Source organism: Atractosteus spatula, chromosome 5 (genome assembly GCF_055471065.1).
Source record: "Atractosteus spatula isolate fAtrSpa1 chromosome 5, fAtrSpa1.hap1, whole genome shotgun sequence".
Taxonomy (NCBI): Eukaryota; Metazoa; Chordata; class Actinopteri; order Semionotiformes; family Lepisosteidae; genus Atractosteus; species Atractosteus spatula.
The window spans coordinates 4,469,280-4,488,135 of NC_142710.1; the positions used below are offsets into that span (position 1 = coordinate 4,469,280).

Genomic DNA, 18,856 nt, shown 5'->3' on the forward strand with positions numbered 1-18,856 from the left:
GAGCTCTTCATCCCAATATGTATAATAGAGGCTACCTGGATGCCACGTTGAGACTTCTATTTAATAGAATAACTATATAACACAATATGCTGTATCTTGTAAGTTATAAGATGTAGCATATTATAAATAAAAATATTTACATCATATATATACCCTGATCAGAGACCTTGCCTAAAATACCACAGACTGCTTCGATCTTATAGTACTGCAATTTCTATATTGTAATTATGAATATTATAATTAATCATAATAATTGGGGGCTGACATTGCACTTCCTTCCAAGATCGCCTCTTGGCATTCTGGCCTTCGATTCTGTCCCTTTCTAAAAGAAGACAAAAAAACGACGATTGTTATGATTGTTGTCTTGAATATGGGGGGGAAAGACGTCGGTCAATAACCAAAGTGCCTTCTTTTGCAAGCACTTCCTAGAGTCTGTTTCATCAGTCGTTTAAAGCACTAGTTATTTATCGCCTGCTCGCTGGTCGGTTGTCTCCTCTCGCTCTTTCTCTCTCTCTCCCTCTGTGCCTCCCGTTCCTGTGCTTGGGCTGATCCACGCAGGAGGCACGGGACAGGAGACACAGCGAGAGAGCCGAGACTGTACGGTAGATACAGCAGATTGTTACGAGAACAACTTGTTATTAACGCCTTTTAATGTGATGGGTCACGTGATGGTTTTTAGGTGGTCAATACTGTACTGTTCCTCTTATTATAATTATTATTATTGGCTGGACATGTGTCTGTTGAATGTTGTACAGATAGCACTAGACCTGTCGTGTTTCCAATGAGATCACAGACCCACCATTTGCTTTCCAATCTCAGCACTGTGAGAGAAAATGCCAGACACTAGGACGGTGATCCCAAATATTGTCCAAGGCACTTATTTTTCCCTACAGCTGGGATGCTTTTACCCCCCCACCCAACTTGGAATATTTGCTGTCCATTCAAGTTTGCAGTTTGCAGTTCTACCCACCCACCTGGGACAAAATGATGGTGTGGAGGTAAGAACTCCTGGCTCACTCCTGGGTCCTGGGTTTGATTCTGGCCTCAGGCATCTGTCCGTTGGGAACTTCCCCATGTCTGTGTGGGACTCTGGGGTTGTGATGCTGTCATGGCAAGGAAGACATGAGAGATGCCTGATGGAGAGATGAGAGGCGGCAACGTCGTGACAAAGCAATAGCGCACCTAGGCGACACAGCGGAGCCACGTTCTGCCTGGGGTTCTTTTCTTTGCCTGACAAGATGTAGATCACGATTTCATTCCCAGCTTTTCCAGCTTTTAGAACTTGGGGTTCCCAGCCCTGGTCCTGGAGAACACTGCCTTCTGATTTTCATTCCTAACGAGTATTCCCATGGAGAGTTTCCTCCCAGCTCTCAGAGACATGCTGACTATGTTTGAATGGTTGTGCCGAATGGTCCCAGTCCCTCCTGGCATGCCGTCCTTCCAGGATAGACTCCTGCTTACCCCCAGAATAAGCAGCTTGCAGATGGTGGGTGGATGCGCTTTCTCGATTTAAAAACCGCCAATGGTTTTCAGACTTGGCTTTTTGACCAGGACTCCCCTTTCTCGCAGTAAGAGAAAGTGAGGACTGCCAGACATGCTCCTCAGACACGCCCACTTGCAGGAAACATTTAATTCGCCCCCAAGCTCCACTGCGCCTCATAGGAGAGTGAGGCCTGATTGGATGGGCCACACATCACTGCAGGCCTGGCAAGTCGCAGGCAGGGGGGCATTTGCTAGAAAACCATAAGCCCCAGCTCGACCCCCTGCTTGAGGAATCCTGGTCGAGGTTGCAAAGTGACCCATCAGGTTCAAATTGGCGATGTCTGGTGCCCTTGAGCTCAACCTGCGGCCTCTACTGGTTGAGCCTCTCAGAAGCCTCCCATGGAGAAATTTCCAACCATGAGTTCACCCAGTTTGCCACTCCAGCCTAGTCAGCACCGGAGAGAAGCCGAGGCAGTGCCCATGCCTCTGATGCACAGCGCCCTCTTCTGGTCCTGCTGCACAGCCTCACTGCCACTGCGGCTTACTGGAGGGACAGTGGAGGGATGGCCTCCACAGCCCCTCTAACTTCTAGCCACAGATGTCTTTTCCCCCCAAAACAAGGCAGCAGTGTTTCCTGGTACCTAGAGCTGGCTCTCCTGAACCCCCATATTTTGAAAGCATCTTTCCCCAGCATAGTAATGTATACCTGATTGCGTGGTGTGATTCTACCTGTCCCAGCTAACCCACTATAAATCTCTTCCAATGGTCCACTCAAAGCACTTTACAGGGAATGGGGAATCCCACTACCGCCACCAATGTGTTGCACCCATCTGAATGATGTGACAGCATCACCATAGTGTACCATAGTGCATCAGTACTCTCACCACACACCAGCTATCAGTGGGGAGGAGAACAGAGTGATGAAGCCAGTTCAGAGATGGGGATTATTGGGAGGCCATGATTGGTAAAGACCAGGGGGAAATTTGGCCAGGACACTGGGGTAACACCCCTACTCTTTTCGAGAAACACCCTGGGATTTTTAAAGACCATGGAGAGTCAGGACCTCGACTGCGCCTTCCTTCCAATAAATTATTTTTTTAAATAGCACATTCGTGGGTGACTACTCTTGGTTGGGTCTGTTGGGTCCCCTGGTCCAGTGGAAAGCCCCATTTCCCTGGAGAACATGCAGACTCCACACTGGAGGTTCCACTGGCTGATTCGAACCCGGAACCCAAGAGCTGTGAGGCAGTAGCTAACCACCCTGTCTACCAAGTGACAAAGCTTTTCATTTAAAAATCAGTGTTTCCTACAGCACTTCAATAATGGAGTAAAGTCAGTATAAAAGATGTTCTATCATATGTTGTGAGAACTTTATAGGCTAATGTAATTAGTCTGTGGCAATATATATTCTGCCTGCATATTCCTTCGAAGAGGTTTATTTTGTATTGAGCTTTTCGTGTGCAAGGGGAAAGTGGGCTGGGTCTGTGGTCTTGTGTAGCTGACTGCCATTGCAGTGAAGGGATTCATCTAACATGTAGTGACTAATACCGAAAGGCCAGAAACTTTAGGGATGAACAAATAAATGGAGTTTAAAATCACGAGCTGTCTTGTCTGGTGTCCTCCCTCGATGGAAAGCACACACAGTGCGGACATGAAATCAGTAATGAGTTGTTTTGTTATCAACACGAAGCAATCCATCCATCCATTTTTTTAACCCCTTGATCCAGTACAGTGTTGTGGAGGAGCCTGAACCTATCCCAGCAGGCAGCGGGCTCAAGGCAGAGTACGCCATGGACAGGACGCCAATCCATCACAGGACACACACACACACACACACACACACACATTCATAATGGTTACCCATTAACCCACCAGCGTGTCTTTGGACCGTGGGGGGAAACCAGAGCACCAGAGGAGACCCACGTGACCGTGGGGGACAACATGCAGACTCCACACAGACAGCACCCCAGGAATGGAACCCAGGGCCCCTGCGCTGTGAGGCAGCCCCCGCACTAACCAGAGATCTCCGTATCCTGATCCAGGAAGGGATGGTAAAGCTGCAGGTTGTCTGGGTATCTTCAAGCCAACAGCTCTGAGCCATGGATAAATCATTAAATTAAAGCCAATACAATCGATTAAAGCCATTAAGAGCCGAGCTGGAATTAAAAACAAAACCCCCAGACACACCGAGCCTCCCAATCAGGACTTCCGGTACGAGTCACACAGCTCTTTGACGAGGTCTTACAGTATTAGTGGTAATAACGGCAGTGCTGGTTACAATGATGAGACGAGCTTTTCCCCAGTGACAGGAGGGAGATGAGTCAGTATCAGCACAATCTCAGACGGTGAAGCACGATTGTGATGCCGGAGGGTATCTGTGGATTTCCGTTCCACCTCTGCTCTTAACGAATTAATAATTAATGGGGCTAGCCGTTAGCTTAATGGAACCAATTTAACGCTCTTCAAAGGTCTTTGTTTGTGGATGATTTCAGGAGACCTACTGTAGAATTTGAAAATGAATACGAAAACCTAGATGGTGGCCTCACTCAGGGGCCCAACAGACTAGGATTCCTCTTCCAGCCGCGGGATTTGAGCCAGCAACCTTCCAGCCACAGGTGCAGATCCTTAGCCACAGTGCCCCAATTTAGACTCCACACTGGAGATTCTCCTGGCTGATTCGAACCCGGAACCCAAGAGCTGTGAGGCAGCAGCTTACCACCCTGTCCACCAAGTGACAAAGCATTTTTTAATTTAAAGACCGGATTTTCAGTGTCACCTACAGCACTTCAGTAATGGAGTAAAGTCAGTATAGAAGATGTTCTATCATATGTTGTGGCAATATATATTCTGACGAGGTCTTACAGTATTAGTGGTAATAACGGCAGTGCTGGTTACAATGATGAGACGAGCTTTTCCCCAGTGACAGGAGGGAGATGAGTCAGTATCAGCACAATCTCAGACGGTGAAGCACGATTGTGATGCCGGAGGGTATCTGTGGATTTCCGTTCCACCTCTGCTCTTAATGAATTAATAATTAATGGGGCTAGCCGTTAGCTTAATGGAACCAATTTAACGCTCTTCAAAGGTCTTTGTTTGTGGATGATTTCAGGAGACCTACTGTAGAATTTGAAAATGAATAAGAAAACCTAGATGGTGGAGTTTGGAGTTATGCACCTACAATCTACAACAAATAAGAAAATAGCTTTTAAAATAATAGTTTTACCTATCTGATAAGTTTTTTTTCCTCCATTTATCGCCTCTGTGTCTATGTGAACTGCTTTACAATTCGATTACACGTTTTATCACATTATCACGGGCAGCACGCTCACACATTGTAAAAGCGATTGCTCCTTTTTTCTGATGATTACGGTAAGCACATCTTCCCTCGGCAACGATGGCAACGCGTCTCGCCCTCGTCACATGACCGCGGCCGTGAGGTCAAAGGTGAGCATGACGAGACAGAGGCAGTTCATGTGGTTATGTTTTTGTTCTGTGCTGTGGGGGGGGGAAACCTGATCCGTTGCATCAGGATGTAGACCTAATCCAAAAAAGCAAATGCACGGGAAATGATTAGGAAGACCGCGATATCGAGGTAAGAGCACCACGCATATCGCATTTTTTTTTTACCTAATTGCCAAAGAGGGGTTTTCAAACACGTCTTTGGGCCTAGGAACACAGGACCGAGGTGAGCTCTGGAGGACTGGCCGTGCAGGACAGCGCGAAGCCGGCGGCCGGGTGTGATCGTGGATCGGCATGTGGTGGAAATGCAGTCCGTGAGGCGGAGACGGTGGGAGTTCCGCGGCTTGCGTGCTGTCTGCGAACTGCCCAGGAGACTGCAGGGCGGTGGTTAATTAATTAATGGTTTCCCCGGCTTAGACCTTATTTTGCCAGTACTTATCGGGAAACAAAAAGTAACATCTGAACTTTCCAGTGACAGTAGCACTCGTTTCTGTCACTATGAGATCTATCACTGCTCCTGGTCACTGGTTTGCGGTCTGTCATACGTAGGCATACCTATCTTTGTGAATCGTGCCTCTGTGCTCAAACATCAATAAAGCGACCCCAGATCAATAAGCAAGAATCTCGTTTTCCCGTTTGTCATGCCCGTTCATTGAGGGGAGAGAAAAAAAGATGTATTCAATTGTGTTACCGGCTGCATATTCCTGCTAAGGGTCGTGTTGACCTAGATTACTGCTTCTCAGATCCCGGTGCTATCAAGGGGATTTCGTTCCAGTCAAGATCTTTGATCTCCGGCGCCGACTGATGACTTGTATTGGATCTGCGCGCTGGGTTAAACTGCCGGTTAACTTGGTTTCGCAGTCAGTGTCGAAACCGCCGTCCCCCCCAGCTTCAGCGCACCGAGCCGAAAGCAGCCCGTCTTTCACTTGCTTCTTCTGACCTCGGACTCGCCAGGTCTTGCCGGCCGATCACTGGGAGTGGCAGTGTGCCAGAAACTTTCAAACCGCTGCTTTTTTTTTTTTGCTTCTGCAAAGATCCGATGGCTTCCATTTCAGATGCCAAATACAAGGCACAAAGCCAATGTAACGTGCAGCCCCAGACGAAAGCATGTTGCACAGCGAATGTGAGCTCTTTCCACCTGGACGGCAGTTTGAGCGGTGTGGTGGCTGTGTGGCTCAGGATCTGCGCCTGTGGCTGGAAGGCTGCCGGTTCAAATCCTGTGGCTGACAGAGGAATCCTACTCCGTTGGGCCCCTGAGCAAGGCCCTTCACCCCAGCTGCTCCAGGGGTGCTGTATAAATGGCTGACCCTGAGCTCTGACCCCCAGCTTCTCTCCCTGCCTGTGTGTCTCATGGAGAGCAAGCTGGGGTCTGTGGAAAGACAAATTCCTAATGCAAGAAATTGTATATGGCCAATAAAGTGATCTTGTCTTATAAAGTGATCTTAGACAACCTAGACTCAAGAGCAATAGAACTAAGACACATCTTTCTCCCACAGCTATCAACCTGCTCAGTTTGACTCTGAACAATGAACTGTACATTACTTTCTATGTTTATTTTCTTTCTCATCAAACTTCTGATAAATGTTTTAGTGTAATCCGTTATGTCCGTTAAATATATTGTGTTATGTCTTTACTTGCCTGCGAAGCAAATTTCTCTTCTGGGACAATAAAGCATGTAAGCTGATGACGGGGCTGTCTCAAGGAGTGTGTGTGTCTGTGTGTGTGTCTGTGTCTGTGTGTGGCGGCAGGGAGCAGCGTTGAGGTGATGAAATAGCTCCTTAACTGGCCTGCGCAAACCCGGACACACAGAACCGAACAGCACTACTGATCGCCGTTGGTGTTCATGCTGTCGGTACCTGCAGGTGTCTCACTGCCAGTGAGATCACCACCTGTGTGCGTTTCTTCTTCGCTCCTGGTTTGTACCACCAGCCTTTCCCCAGACCCCAGCATCCTCTCCTCTTTTGCTTCCTCCTTCTTTTCTCGCCCCCGCTGTAGTATTTTCGGAATTTGTCCCTGTCTTGGCTTGTGCTCGCCATTGTCCCACTGGCTCACTTTTCTCCCAAGCTAGTTTAGTTAATAAGAGAGAGATAATAATAAGATCACTCTATTTGCCATGTACAATTTCTTGCATTAGGAATCTGTCTTTTCACAGACCCCAGCTTGCTCTCCATGAGACACACAGGCAGGGAGAGAGAAGCTTGGGGTCAGAGCACAGGGTCAGCCATTTATACAGCACCCCTGGAGCAGTTGGGTTTAAGGGCCTTGCTGCCAGCTGACTCCTCTGCCAGCTGCAGGATTTGAACCGGCAACCTTCCAGCCACAGGCACAGCTCCTGAGCCACAGGGCCACCGCTCCGTCCTAATGATGCGCCCTAGTTATGCCGTGGTCACTTTTACCTTGCAACTGCTGGCCTATGACGTAGTGAGTGTGGGACACGCCTCCGGTTCTGAATAAAGCACCTGCTCTCCTGCTTCCTGTAGATTTCATCTCGAGCTAAAATAAGAGTTTTGTGTGTCTTAAGAGTTTGTGATTAGGAGCTTGGCATGAAACCACTGAACTAGTGCCAGCTGTCCACCTCGCGGTTGCACGCCAGCTGGCTTTACAGATGCCGTTGAACCTTCTTGTCTGCATGCGAGTGGGAAGAACGTGCAACCTCTAGAGCAGAGAGGGGCACAGCTCCAGTCCTGGCTAGGGAGGTCTGCCCAGGTCCTTAATGAGCTAATTGAACTTTTGACCGAACATGCATTTGTTGAATCGGACACAGCCAAGAGCACTTCCTTGCTCTTGAGAAGCTGGACCATTGAAGAATGCTTGAAAACCCGCTAGACATGGTCCTGGAAGACCAGGTTAGGGCTCTCCTGGTCCAGAGGAAAGCCCAGTTCCCTGGAGAACATAAGATCAGATCACTTTACTGGCCCTATACAATTTGTTGCATTAGGAATTTGTCTTTTCACAGACCCCAGCTTGCTCTCCACGAGACACACGGACAGGGAGAGAAGCTGGGGGTCAGAGTGCAGGGTCGGCCATTTGTACAGCACCCCTGGAGCAGCTGGGGTTAAGGGCCTCGCTCAGGGGCCCAACAGACTAGGATTCCTCTTCCAGCCGCGGGATTTGAGCCAGCAACCTTCCAGCCACAGGTGCAGATTCTTAGCCACAGTGCCCCAATTTAGACTCCACACTGGAGATTCTCTTGGCTGATTCGAACCCGGAACCCAAGAGCTGTGAGGCAGCAGCTTACCACCCTGTCCACCAAGTGACAAAGCATTTTTTAATTTAAAGACCGGATTTTCAGTGTCACCTACAGCACTTCAGTAATGGAGTAAAGTCAGTATAGAAGATGTTCTATCATATGTTGTGGCAATATATATATATTCTGACTGCGTATTCCTTCGAAGAGGTTTATTTTTTATTGATCTTATTCGTGTGTGAGGGGAAAGTGGGCTGGGTCTGTGGTCTTGTGTAGCTGACTGCCATTGCAGTGAAGGGATTCATCTAACATGTAGTGACTAATATCGACTAATATTTGTTGTGATTTCTACAGGAGAAAATGTATCCTTACAAGTGTTGATTACTCTAGCTTTTGAATAACCTGCACCATAAAAAAACATTTATCAGATGACCATTTTGTATTCTATTAGACTACACAAAACCACCTTCAGAATAATGAATTTATGGGTATGTTTAAATTTAAGGGGCTATTGAAATTGTAATTGTAATGGCCTGCTTGATTCTATTAAACTGATACAGCACGGTGTTGCTATATTAACAATGTCCTGAGCAGTTGAAGGGTGTGGTTGTTTTCATACATCTGTGATTTGGGGGCCTTGTTGTCAGGATACGTTATTGGTGCCTGTGATCCCGGTTCGTTCTCAGAACTGCTGTTTAAAGTCTTGTCTCTGGTTTTGCCATAACCTTAGGAACCATTCAGGCTATTTGTCTTTCAGACACAGCAGAGAGGACGACTGCTCAGCAGCGGCACAGAGCCGGAGTGGGACCCCAGTCCAAGGCAGGAGTCGGAGCCCAGTAGCCCTGGAAGTAAAGGCAGGGTGACCAATCGGCTCAGGACAGGATACAGTGAAGAGCCGCTCAGTCGATTGGAATCTGTCAGTATGGCAGATGTAGGGTCTGAGTCTCTTACACAAGGACTCAGCCCACCAGAACCTGAGCCCCAAAGACCTACTACGCTTATATCTGTGGCAGCAGGGTCAAAATCCATGACTCCCGATGTCAGAGGTGACCCTGACCTGGATCCCACGGGCCCTGTGGATCTTTCCAAGACACAGTCTCTCAATGCTGGCGGCTTCGGGCTTAGTTCTGAACTCCTCTTAGGGACTGTCCGAATTAAAGCAGAACCTGCTGAACCCAACCGTGTCGGGCCGGACCAGCAGGCTGGAGTGCTGCCTTCCCCGAGCCGAGAAGGGAGTTTGATCGAAACCCGCCCTCCACCCGGCCCAGAGCCCGAGTGTGTTAATCCAGAGGCCAGCGGGCGGGAGAGCACTCCCGTCGTCGAGGTGGGAACAGCGTGGTTTCAGGAGAGGCTCCTCAAGCTCGGGCTCGAGAATGTGATGGAGGGACTGTGCAAGCTGGGGCCCGAGCTGCCCGGACGAAATCCGGCTGGCGAGAGCAGCTCGACAAAGGTTACACAGCACACATCTGGATCTCCGGTCACTCCTGCCCCCTCCTCGGCACGCCTGAGCCCTGCCCCTGTGGAGTCCGCCGGAAACGGTCGGGGGTCCTCTCGCTGCGTGCGGCGCGGGAAGACCGCCCGGAAATCGAAGAGCCTCAAGGGGCACCTTACAAGCAAGGCTCAAGGGGAGAGAGCGTACCGCTGCAAGCAGAGCGGGGAGAGCTTCGCTGAGCCCGAAAGCTTTCAAAAGCATCAGCGGGAGCACGCGGAAGAGGTCCTCTACTGCTGCGCCCAGTGCGGAAAGTGCTTCGCCCGAGCGGGGGACCTTCAGTCGCACCAGAAGGCTCACGCGCCGGAGGAGGAGCCGAACGGCTGCGCTGATGGTAGCCATCCTCCGGCAAGCCCTAAAGACCTTCCCCTGCGTCTCTCGGGAGCGAGTCCCTGTTGCTGCCCCCAGTGCGGGAAGAGTTTTAGCCACCCGGGCCACCTCGAAGAGCACCAGCGCACTCACGCCATCGAGAGGCCGTACTGCTGCGGGCAGTGTGGGAAGACCTTCAGTCACACCCAGAACCTCAAGAGGCACCAGCGGATCCACACGGGCGAGAGGCCCTACCGCTGCCCGCAGTGCGGCAAGAGCTTCAGCGACACGGGCAACCTGCGCAAGCATCAGCGCATCCACACCGCGGAGCGGCCGTACAGCTGCGCCCACTGCGGGAAGAGCTTCAGCCAGTCGGAGGTCCTGAAGAAGCACCTGCGCGTCCACACGGGGGAGAAGCCGTACTGCTGCGCGCAGTGCGGGAAGAGCTTCAGCGACACGGGCAACCTCAGGAAGCACCAGCGGACCCACACGGAGGAGAGGCCCTACAGCTGCGAGCAGTGCGGCCGGCGCTTCGGCCAGTCGAGCGACCTGAAGACGCACCAGCGCATCCACACGGGCGAGAGGCCGTACTCCTGCGCCCAGTGCGGGAAGAGCTTCAACCGGTCGGGGCACCTGAAGAAGCACCTGCGCATCCACACGGGCGAGAGGCCCTACTGCTGCGCCCTGTGCGGGAAGAGCTTCAGTCAGTCCGGCGTCCTGAAAAGACATCAGCAGATCCACGCGGGCGAGAGGCCGAGCAGTAGTTTCTAGCCCGTCAGCGTGTGCCTGCGTGAGGGGACATGAGAGACTGTTTGATGTGTGTCCGTGGCGATGAACCCTTTGCGATCAAAGGGCGGTGAAGACCGCTCAGACAGTGACGTTTGGACTGGACCTGGACACTGATTTTCATGGCATACCTCCTCTTTTTCTGTGGGTATATGTGATTGTTTTTTCAGATTGTCTACCATGTACAGATCCCTGTTACAGCAAAAGAACAATAAAATGTATCTGCACTGTTCCACTGGTTTGAAGTTTCTGGTCCAGTGGGCAGGAGTGCTACCTGTTAGGGCATCCCTGCACTTCTGCAACCCGGCGGGCCTTCACTGGCTGCTGTTTCAGGAGTTCTCCAGCAGGTGGCGACAGCCCGCTATTATCTGTCTCCAAATCTGCAAAATGGTTATCCCGTAAGGTAGAGGTGGAGATCCCTGCTCCTGGTTAACCAAAAAGCTATTTTGATGAACAATTTTTTTGTTTCTGTTTCTACCCACAGCCTGCGGTTCGCTGGTTCCCTGGTGGGGCCAGATGTCATTTTCTTTCCAAGTGTGGGATGAAATGCTAAACTTCCTGCTTATGACAATTTGCTGTTTGATGTCACATGCAGCTTCTGCAAAGCTGGGGATAACGTTATCTGGAATAGCCACTGTGCCATAAGTGGAAGTCCAGTACGATTGGTAATGGTCACTCATAAACCCCGATTCATTGTCATAACATGGGGTGACCATGGCTGTAGTCGGACTATAAAACTCTCTGTAACACTGTTGGAGTTCAGGACAGTGTGGGGGATATACCTTGTGTCTTCTCTCAGTGTTGTCCTGAAATGGTCTTTTTCGTCACAAATTAAAACTCATCTCATACCTTCACAGAGCTGGACTGTGACTTCTTACGTCTCTACAGTTCCACTGTCCCTGCTTGGGACCCCCACTGTGGTCTGCTTATAATTCTCCATGTTGTCGTTTACTTGAACTCATGATGGGACTACTCTATCTTCTGAAGTAGTATTTTAATTGCTGCTGCTGCTGCTGAACGTTCAAAAATGTGTCAGAGGTACTTCTCCATCCTTTCCTCGGTGACCCTGACTAAATAGCACACGCAATATTTTCCTATTCTCTTGGAATCTCTTGACTATCACACACATTCTCCATGCATGACGGTTTATTTATAGCCAGCAGCCATACTGCCCTACAACTCACAGCTGGCAGCCCCGCTGGAGCTCAGCAGGTGTGAGCCTGGTCAGTACCTGGATGGGAGACTCCTGGGAAAGCTAAGGCTGCTGCTGGAAGAGGTGTTAGTAGGGCCAGCAGGGGGTGCTCACCCTGCAGTCTGTGTGGGTCCTAATGCCCCAATATAGTTCAAGTTCAAGTTTATTGTCATTATACTCATATACAGGTATATGGTATAATGACATGCTATTTAGCTAGCTCTTAGGCGATACGTAGTACAAAAAACAACAACAACAACAACAGTACAATTGTATAATAAAAGAAAGACAGAGAACAGGCAGTGTGCAAAAAACAACAGGTAACAGGTTATGTGCAAAAACATGGATCAACAGAATGAAATAAAGGGATAGAAATTATGGGGAGTGAGCTTTTTGACATGTAAGGTAGAGGTAGATTTCAATGTGTGAGTAAGGAAGAAGGCACTGTGAGGTTCAGATCATAGGTGAGAGGTGAGGTGAGAGTGAGAGAGGCTGGGAGTTTAGTAGTTTGATAGTGCAGGGGTAAAAACTCTCTGAGTCTGGTAGTCCGGGCCCGAATGCTCCGGTACTGTTTTCCAGATGGTAGCGGATCATACAGTCTGTAGCTGGGGTGTGTGGGGTCTTTGATGATGCTTAGAGCTTTCCTCAAGCACCCTTTGTCATAAATGTCCTGTATAGATGGGAGGGCAACCCCAGTGATGGATAGTGACGGGGTCACTATAACACTGTACTGTAAAAAGGCGCTGTCCCCCAGATGAGACATAAAACCGAGGTCCTGACTCTCTGTGGTCATTAAAAATCCCAGGGTGTTTCTCGAAAAGAGTAGGGGTGTAACCCTGGTGTCCTGGCCAAATTTCCCCCTGACCTTCACCAATCATGGCCTCCTAATAATCCCCATCTCTGAACTGGCTTCATCACTCTGCTCTCCTCCCCACTGAGAGCTGGTCCGCCTGCTGTGTGTGCTGCGGAGGGAACAATGAGCTGATCTCAGCTGCCACCCCCTCCTCCTGTTCTCCAGGCCGGCTGGTAGCAAATGCCTGAGTGGATTAACAGGTGGGGGGTTTCCAGTTAGACAAGAAACAACAATTTTTTTCTCATACAAGATGGCAAATAATCCCCGTTTATAAAAATCATGTGATATTAAAGCTCATCGCTTTTTGCTATGGCACGTCTTGGTTATGGTTGTGCTGCCATCTAGTTGGCTGTTCTATTTATCGTGTTTCTCAAACTGGGAGAAATGAATTCTAATACTTCTGGTCCAGTCACTCCTCTGCATATATTCATGATCGCAAAATCTGTAAGGGGTTTGACTCGTCCTTACGTGCTCAGCAGGGTGTAAGTTAACTGGATGAGTGCAGGTGCTGCGTGCAGGTCTGTCAAATCTGCTGTTTTTGACCGTGGAAGAATTCCAGGAGGTTCCTGCGATCAGAGCCCAGCAGTCCATGCTGAAGCAACCTGGAGATATGAGCCTTCAACCTGTCCTGCAATCGGGGGTCAGATGGAATTTTTAAATCCCCCCCCCCCAAAAAAAGGAAATAAAAATGCCAATTAAACATGTGACTATAATTACGTACAGCTAATCTCAAGAAGCAGCACATTTCCCAGTGTCCTGTCTCGATCCACAATACAGAAATAGAGTGTGTGTCACCCTTATGATAACAGAGGCTATAGAACAATGAGTGAAAGCAGAAATGCCTCGAGAAACTGAGGAAGATTGTCCTGTGAAAGTGAAACAGAAAGTGTTGCTCGGCAGGGAGGAGGAGGAGGAGAGGGGGGTGAGTGAGGCTGACAGTGCCACATTCCCGAAGGAGAGGCAGTGTACACTGCCGGGTTCCAGGCATCCTCACTGCAGCCAGGAGGATGGCAGAGTCCCCGAGTCCTGCTCCCCAGATCCAGAAGGTGTTGGTCCTGTACACGGGGGGCACTGTGGGCATGGTGCCCGGGCCGGACGGTAAGAGTAACGCCACTGTTCTTGTTCAGCGATCCGATAGGCAGTCGCGGAACAGTGCACTGTAATTTTTTTCCGTCATTTTGTAGAGGACCCCGAAGAGGAGTGGAGGGAGTGTGACAGTGCGGGAGGAGGAGAGTCGGTGTTGGAGAGATGGAGTGTGACAGTGCGGGAGGAGGAGAGTCAGTGTTGGAGAGAGGGAGTGTGACACTGCGGGAGGAGGAGAGTCGATGTTGGAAAGATGGAGTGTGACAGTGCGGGAGGAGGAGAGTCGTGAGGGAGTGTGACAGTGCGGGAGGAGGAGAGTCGATGTTGGAAAGATGGAGTGTGACAGTGCGGGAGGAGGAGAGTCAGTATTGGAGAGAGAGAGTGTGACAGTGCGGGAGGAGGAGAGTTGGTATTGGAGAGAGAGAGTGTGACAGTGCGGGAGGAGGAGAGCTTCAGTCAGTCCAGCGTCCTGAAAAGACATCAGCAGATCCACGCGGGGGAGAGGCCGAGCAGTAGTTTCTAGCCCGTCAGCGTGTGCCTGCGCGAGGGGACATGAGAGCAGGAGGACTGTTTGATGTGTGTCCATGGCGATGAACCCTTTGCGATCAAGAACACAAACTTGTGCTGTGAAGACCGCTCAGACAGTGACGTTTGGACTGGACCTGGGCACTGATTTTCATGGCATACCTCCTCTTTTTCTGTGGGTATATGTGATTGTTTTTTCAGATTGTCTACCACGTACAGATCCCTGTTACAGCAAAAGAACAATAAAATGTCTCTCCACTGTTTCACTGGGTTGAAGTTTCTGGTCCAGTGGGCAGGCGTGCTACCTGTTAACTATTAAGGTGATTTCCAAGATCTTCCCTCAGAGAGGGGCTGTCCTGCGCCTGTGTGAAAGGCACAGTCCGTGTCTCTGCCTGAGCGTCTTGCCACTCCTCCAGGCTGGGGTCAGCCTGCTGTGTGTGCTGCGGAGGGAACAATGAGCTGATCTCAGCTGCCACCCCCTCCTCCTGTTCTCCAGGCAGGCTGGTAGCAAAGGCCTGAGTGGATTAACAGGTGGGGGGTTTCCAGTTAGACAAGAAAAAAACATTTTTTTTCTCATACAAGATGGCAAATAATCCCTGTTTATAAAAATCATGTGATATTAAAGCTCATCGCTTTTTGCGATGGTTATGCGTCTTGGTTATGGTTGTGCTGCCATCTAGTTGGCTGTTCTATTCATCGTGTTTCTCAAACTGGGAGAAATGAATTCTAATACTTCTGGTCCAGTCACTCCTCTGCATATATTCAGGATCGCAAAATCTGTAAGGGGTTTGACTCGTCCTTACGTGCTCAGCAGGGTGTAAGTTAACTGGATGAGTGCAGGTGCTGCGTGCAGGTCTGTCAAATCTGCTGTTTTTGACCGTGGAAGAATTCCAGGAGGTTCCTGCGATCAGAGCCCAGCAGTCCATGCTGAAGCAACCTGGAGATATGAGCCTTCAACCTGTCCTGCAATAGGGGGTCAGATGGAATTTTTAAATCCCCCCCCCCAAAAAAAGGAAATAAAAATGCCAATTAAACATGTGACTATAATTACGTACAGCTAATCTCAAGAAGCAGCACATTTCCCAGTGTCCTGTCTCGATCCACAATACAGAAATAGAGTGTGTGTCACCCTTATGATAACAGAGGCTATAGAACAATGAGTGAAAGCAGAAATGCCTCGAGAAACTGAGGAAGATTGTCCTGTGAAAGTGAAACAGAAAGTGTTGCTCGGCAGGGAGGAGGAGGAGGAGAGGGGGGTGAGTGAGGCTGACAGTGCCACATTCCCGAAGGAGAGGCAGTGTACACTGCCGGGTTCCAGGCATCCTCACTGCAGCCAGGAGGATGGCAGAGTCCCCGAGTCCTGCTCCCCAGATCCAGAAGGTGTTGGTCCTGTACACGGGGGGCACTGTGGGCATGGTGCCCGGGCCGGACGGTAAGAGTAACGCCACTGTTCTTGTTCAGCGATCCGATAGGCAGTCGCGGAACAGTGCACTGTAATTTTTTTCCGTCAATTTGTAGAGGACACCAGGAAGGAGTTCTATGTGCTGTATTATTGTGATATGTGCATCAAAGCAATGACCAGCACTGCCATGCTGCAGGACAGTCCAGTATATCCATTTTATAGATCAGAAAGATCGCAGCTCTGTGATCAGCTATGTATCCTCATTCAACAGGATTTTTCCTCAATCTGCCATTTAAACATCAACCTCGGCCAAAATTAAACGAAGCCCCTTTCGATGTTAAGATTGTGTTCTGCTGTTATGGGCAAGGCAAACATCAAAAAGTGGAACGTATCAAGCAGCTACATGTGTGTTGAGTCTTCAGTGATTTCCTGTAGTTCTACATACTCTCGTTACCACAGGTCAACTAGTGAGTGGGAAGCCTACTCCCGAAATCAGATCTTCGTCCACTTGAGTTGAACTATTGCATAGCTTGGGGGGAGTGACATCACACCTCTAAAACAAAAAAGATTTAGCTGAAGATCCCATTCAGGAAAAGCCTACTAAATGTAATGAAAGATATGCATGAAAGATGCAGGAGTCATCTGTGACTGTGAAAGAGCCCAAACAAATTGTTTTACTGTACATCTGCGACCCACTACGCACAGCTACACAGGTGTGTAGATCCTGCACATCCTTAGATACAGAAGGACTATAGAGATGTGACCACAGCCAGCTAGGAGCCTGCATGCTTACAGACAGAGCTTGCTAATGGATACCAGGAGACAAGATGTCCCAGCACAAAGGCTTCCAGCTGGCCAGTCCACTTCCCAAAGTATCTGTCCATCTGAGTGACAAAGTAAGAACAGGTGTGTAGTGAACCCAGCGTTTCTCCTGCAGATCAATCAGCAGTTTTTACTTACTGTGACCCAGTTTTGGAAAAAGTTGAAAAAGGATGAACACTACTGCTCAGTGACAGTGCGGGGGGGGGAGAGTCGGTGTTGGAGAGAAAGAGTGTGACAGTGCGGGAGGAGAGTCAGTATTGGAGAGAGAGAGTGTGACGGTGCGGGAGGAGGAGAGTCGTGCCGGAGGTGAGGGAGTGTGACAGTGCGGGAGGAGGAGAGTCAGTATTGGAGAGAGAGAGTGTGACAGTGCGGGAGGAGGAGAGTCGTGCCGGAGGTGAGGGAGTGTGACAGTGCGGGAGGAGGAGAGTCATGCCGGAGGTGAGGGAGTGTGACAGTGCAGGAGGAAGAGAGTCGGTATTGGAGAGAGGGAGTGTGACAGTGCGGGAGGAGGAGAGTCAGTATTGGAGAGAAAAGTGTGACAGTGTGAGAGGAGGAGAGTCGTGCCGGAGGTGAGGGAGTGTGACAGTGCGGGAGGAGGAGAGTCGTGCCAGAGGTGTGGGAGTGTGACAGTGCGGGAGGAGGAGAGTCGGTATTGGAGAGAGAGGGAGTGTGACAGTGCGGGAGGAGGAGAGTCGGTATTGGAGAGAGAGTGACAGTGCAGGAGGAGGAGAGTCAGTGTTGGAGAGAGAGGGAGTGTGACAGTGCGGGAGGAGGAGAGTCGGAATTGGAGAGAGAGAGTGTGACAGTGCGGGAGGAGGAGAGTCAGTATTGGAGAGAAAAGTGTGACAGTGTGGGAGGAGGAGAGTCGTGCCGGAGGTGAGGGAGTGTGACAGTGCGGGAGGAGGAGAGTCGTGCCAGAGGTGAGGGAGTGTGACAGTGCGGGAGGAGGAGAGTCGGTATTGGAGAGAGAGGGAGTGTGACAGTGCGGGAGGAGGAGAGTCGGTATTGGAGAGAGAGAGTGTGACAGTGCGGGAGGAGGAGAGTCGTGCCAGAGGTGAGGGAGTGTGACAGTGCGGGAGGAGGAGAGTCGGTATTGGAGAGAGAGGGAGTGTGACAGTGCGGGAGGAGGAGAGTCGGTATTGGAGAGAGAGAGTGTGACAGTGCGGGAGGAGGAGAGTTGTGCCAGAGGTGAGGGAGTGTGACAGTGCGGGAGGAGGAGAGTCGTGCCAGAGGTGAGGGAGTGTGACAGTGCGGGAGGAGGAGAGTCGGTATTGGAGAGAGAGAGTGTGACAGTGCGGGAGGAGGAGAGTCAGTATTGGAGAGAGTGTGACAGTGCAGGAGGAGGAGAGTCAGTATTGGAGAGAGAGAGTGTGACAATGCGGGAGGAGGAGAGTCGGTATTGGAGAGAGAGAGTGTGACAGTGCGGGAGGAGGAGAGTCGGTATTGGAGAGAGAGAGTGTGACAGTGCGAGAGGAGGAGAGTCGTGCCACAGGTGAGGGAGTGTGACAGTGCGGGAGGAGGAGAGTTAGTATTGGAGAGAGAGAGTGTGACAGTGCGTGAGGAGGAGAGTTGGTATTGGAGAGAGTGTGACAGTGCGGGAGGAGGAGAGTCGGTATTGGAGAGAGAGAGTGTGACAGTGCGGGAGGAGGAGAGTTGGTATTGGAGAGAGTGTGACAGTGCAGGAGGAGGAGAGTCAGTATTGGAGAGAGAGAGTGTGACAATGCGGGAGGAGGAGAGTCGGTATTGGAGAGAGTGTGACAGTGCGGGAGGAGGAGAGTCGGTATTGGAGAGAGAGAGTGACAGTGCGGGAGGAGGAGAGTCGGTATTGGAGAGAGAGAGTGTGACAGTGCGAGAGGAGGAGAGTCGGTATTGGAGAGAGTGTGACAGTGCAGGAGGAGGAGAGTCGGTATTGGAGAGAGAGAGTGTGACAGTGCGGGAGGAGGAGAGTCGGTATTGGAGAGAGTGTGACAGTGCGGGAGGAGGAGAGTCGGTATTGGAGAGAGTGTGACAGTGCGGGAGGAGGAGAGTCGGTATTGGAGAGAGAGAGTGTGACAGTGCGGGAGGAGGAGAGTCGGCTATTGGAGAGAGTGTGACAGTGCGGGAGGAGGAGAGTCGGTATTGGAGAGAGAGAGTGTGACAGTGCGGGAGGAGGAGAGTCGTGCCAGAGGTGAGGGAGTGTGACAGTGCGGGAGGAGGAGAGTCGGTATTGGAGAGAAAGAGTGTGACAGTGCGGGAGGAGGAGAGTCGGTATTGGAGAGAGAGTGTGT

General features: G+C 50.4%; 1 protein-coding gene across 1 annotated transcript; it reads left to right on the plus strand.

Moving 5' to 3' along the window:
* The first annotated feature begins 4,921 nt into the window (after positions 1–4,921).
* Positions 4,922–11,566, plus strand: LOC148833614 (uncharacterized). Its single transcript, XM_088917702.1, has 2 exons — positions 4,922–5,074; positions 8,886–11,566. The coding sequence occupies exon 2, from the start codon at positions 9,051–9,053 to the stop codon at positions 10,695–10,697; it is 1,647 nt and encodes a 548-aa protein (XP_088773828.1). The 5' UTR covers positions 4,922–5,074; positions 8,886–9,050; the 3' UTR covers positions 10,698–11,566.
* The last annotated feature ends 7,290 nt before the right edge of the window (positions 11,567–18,856 follow it).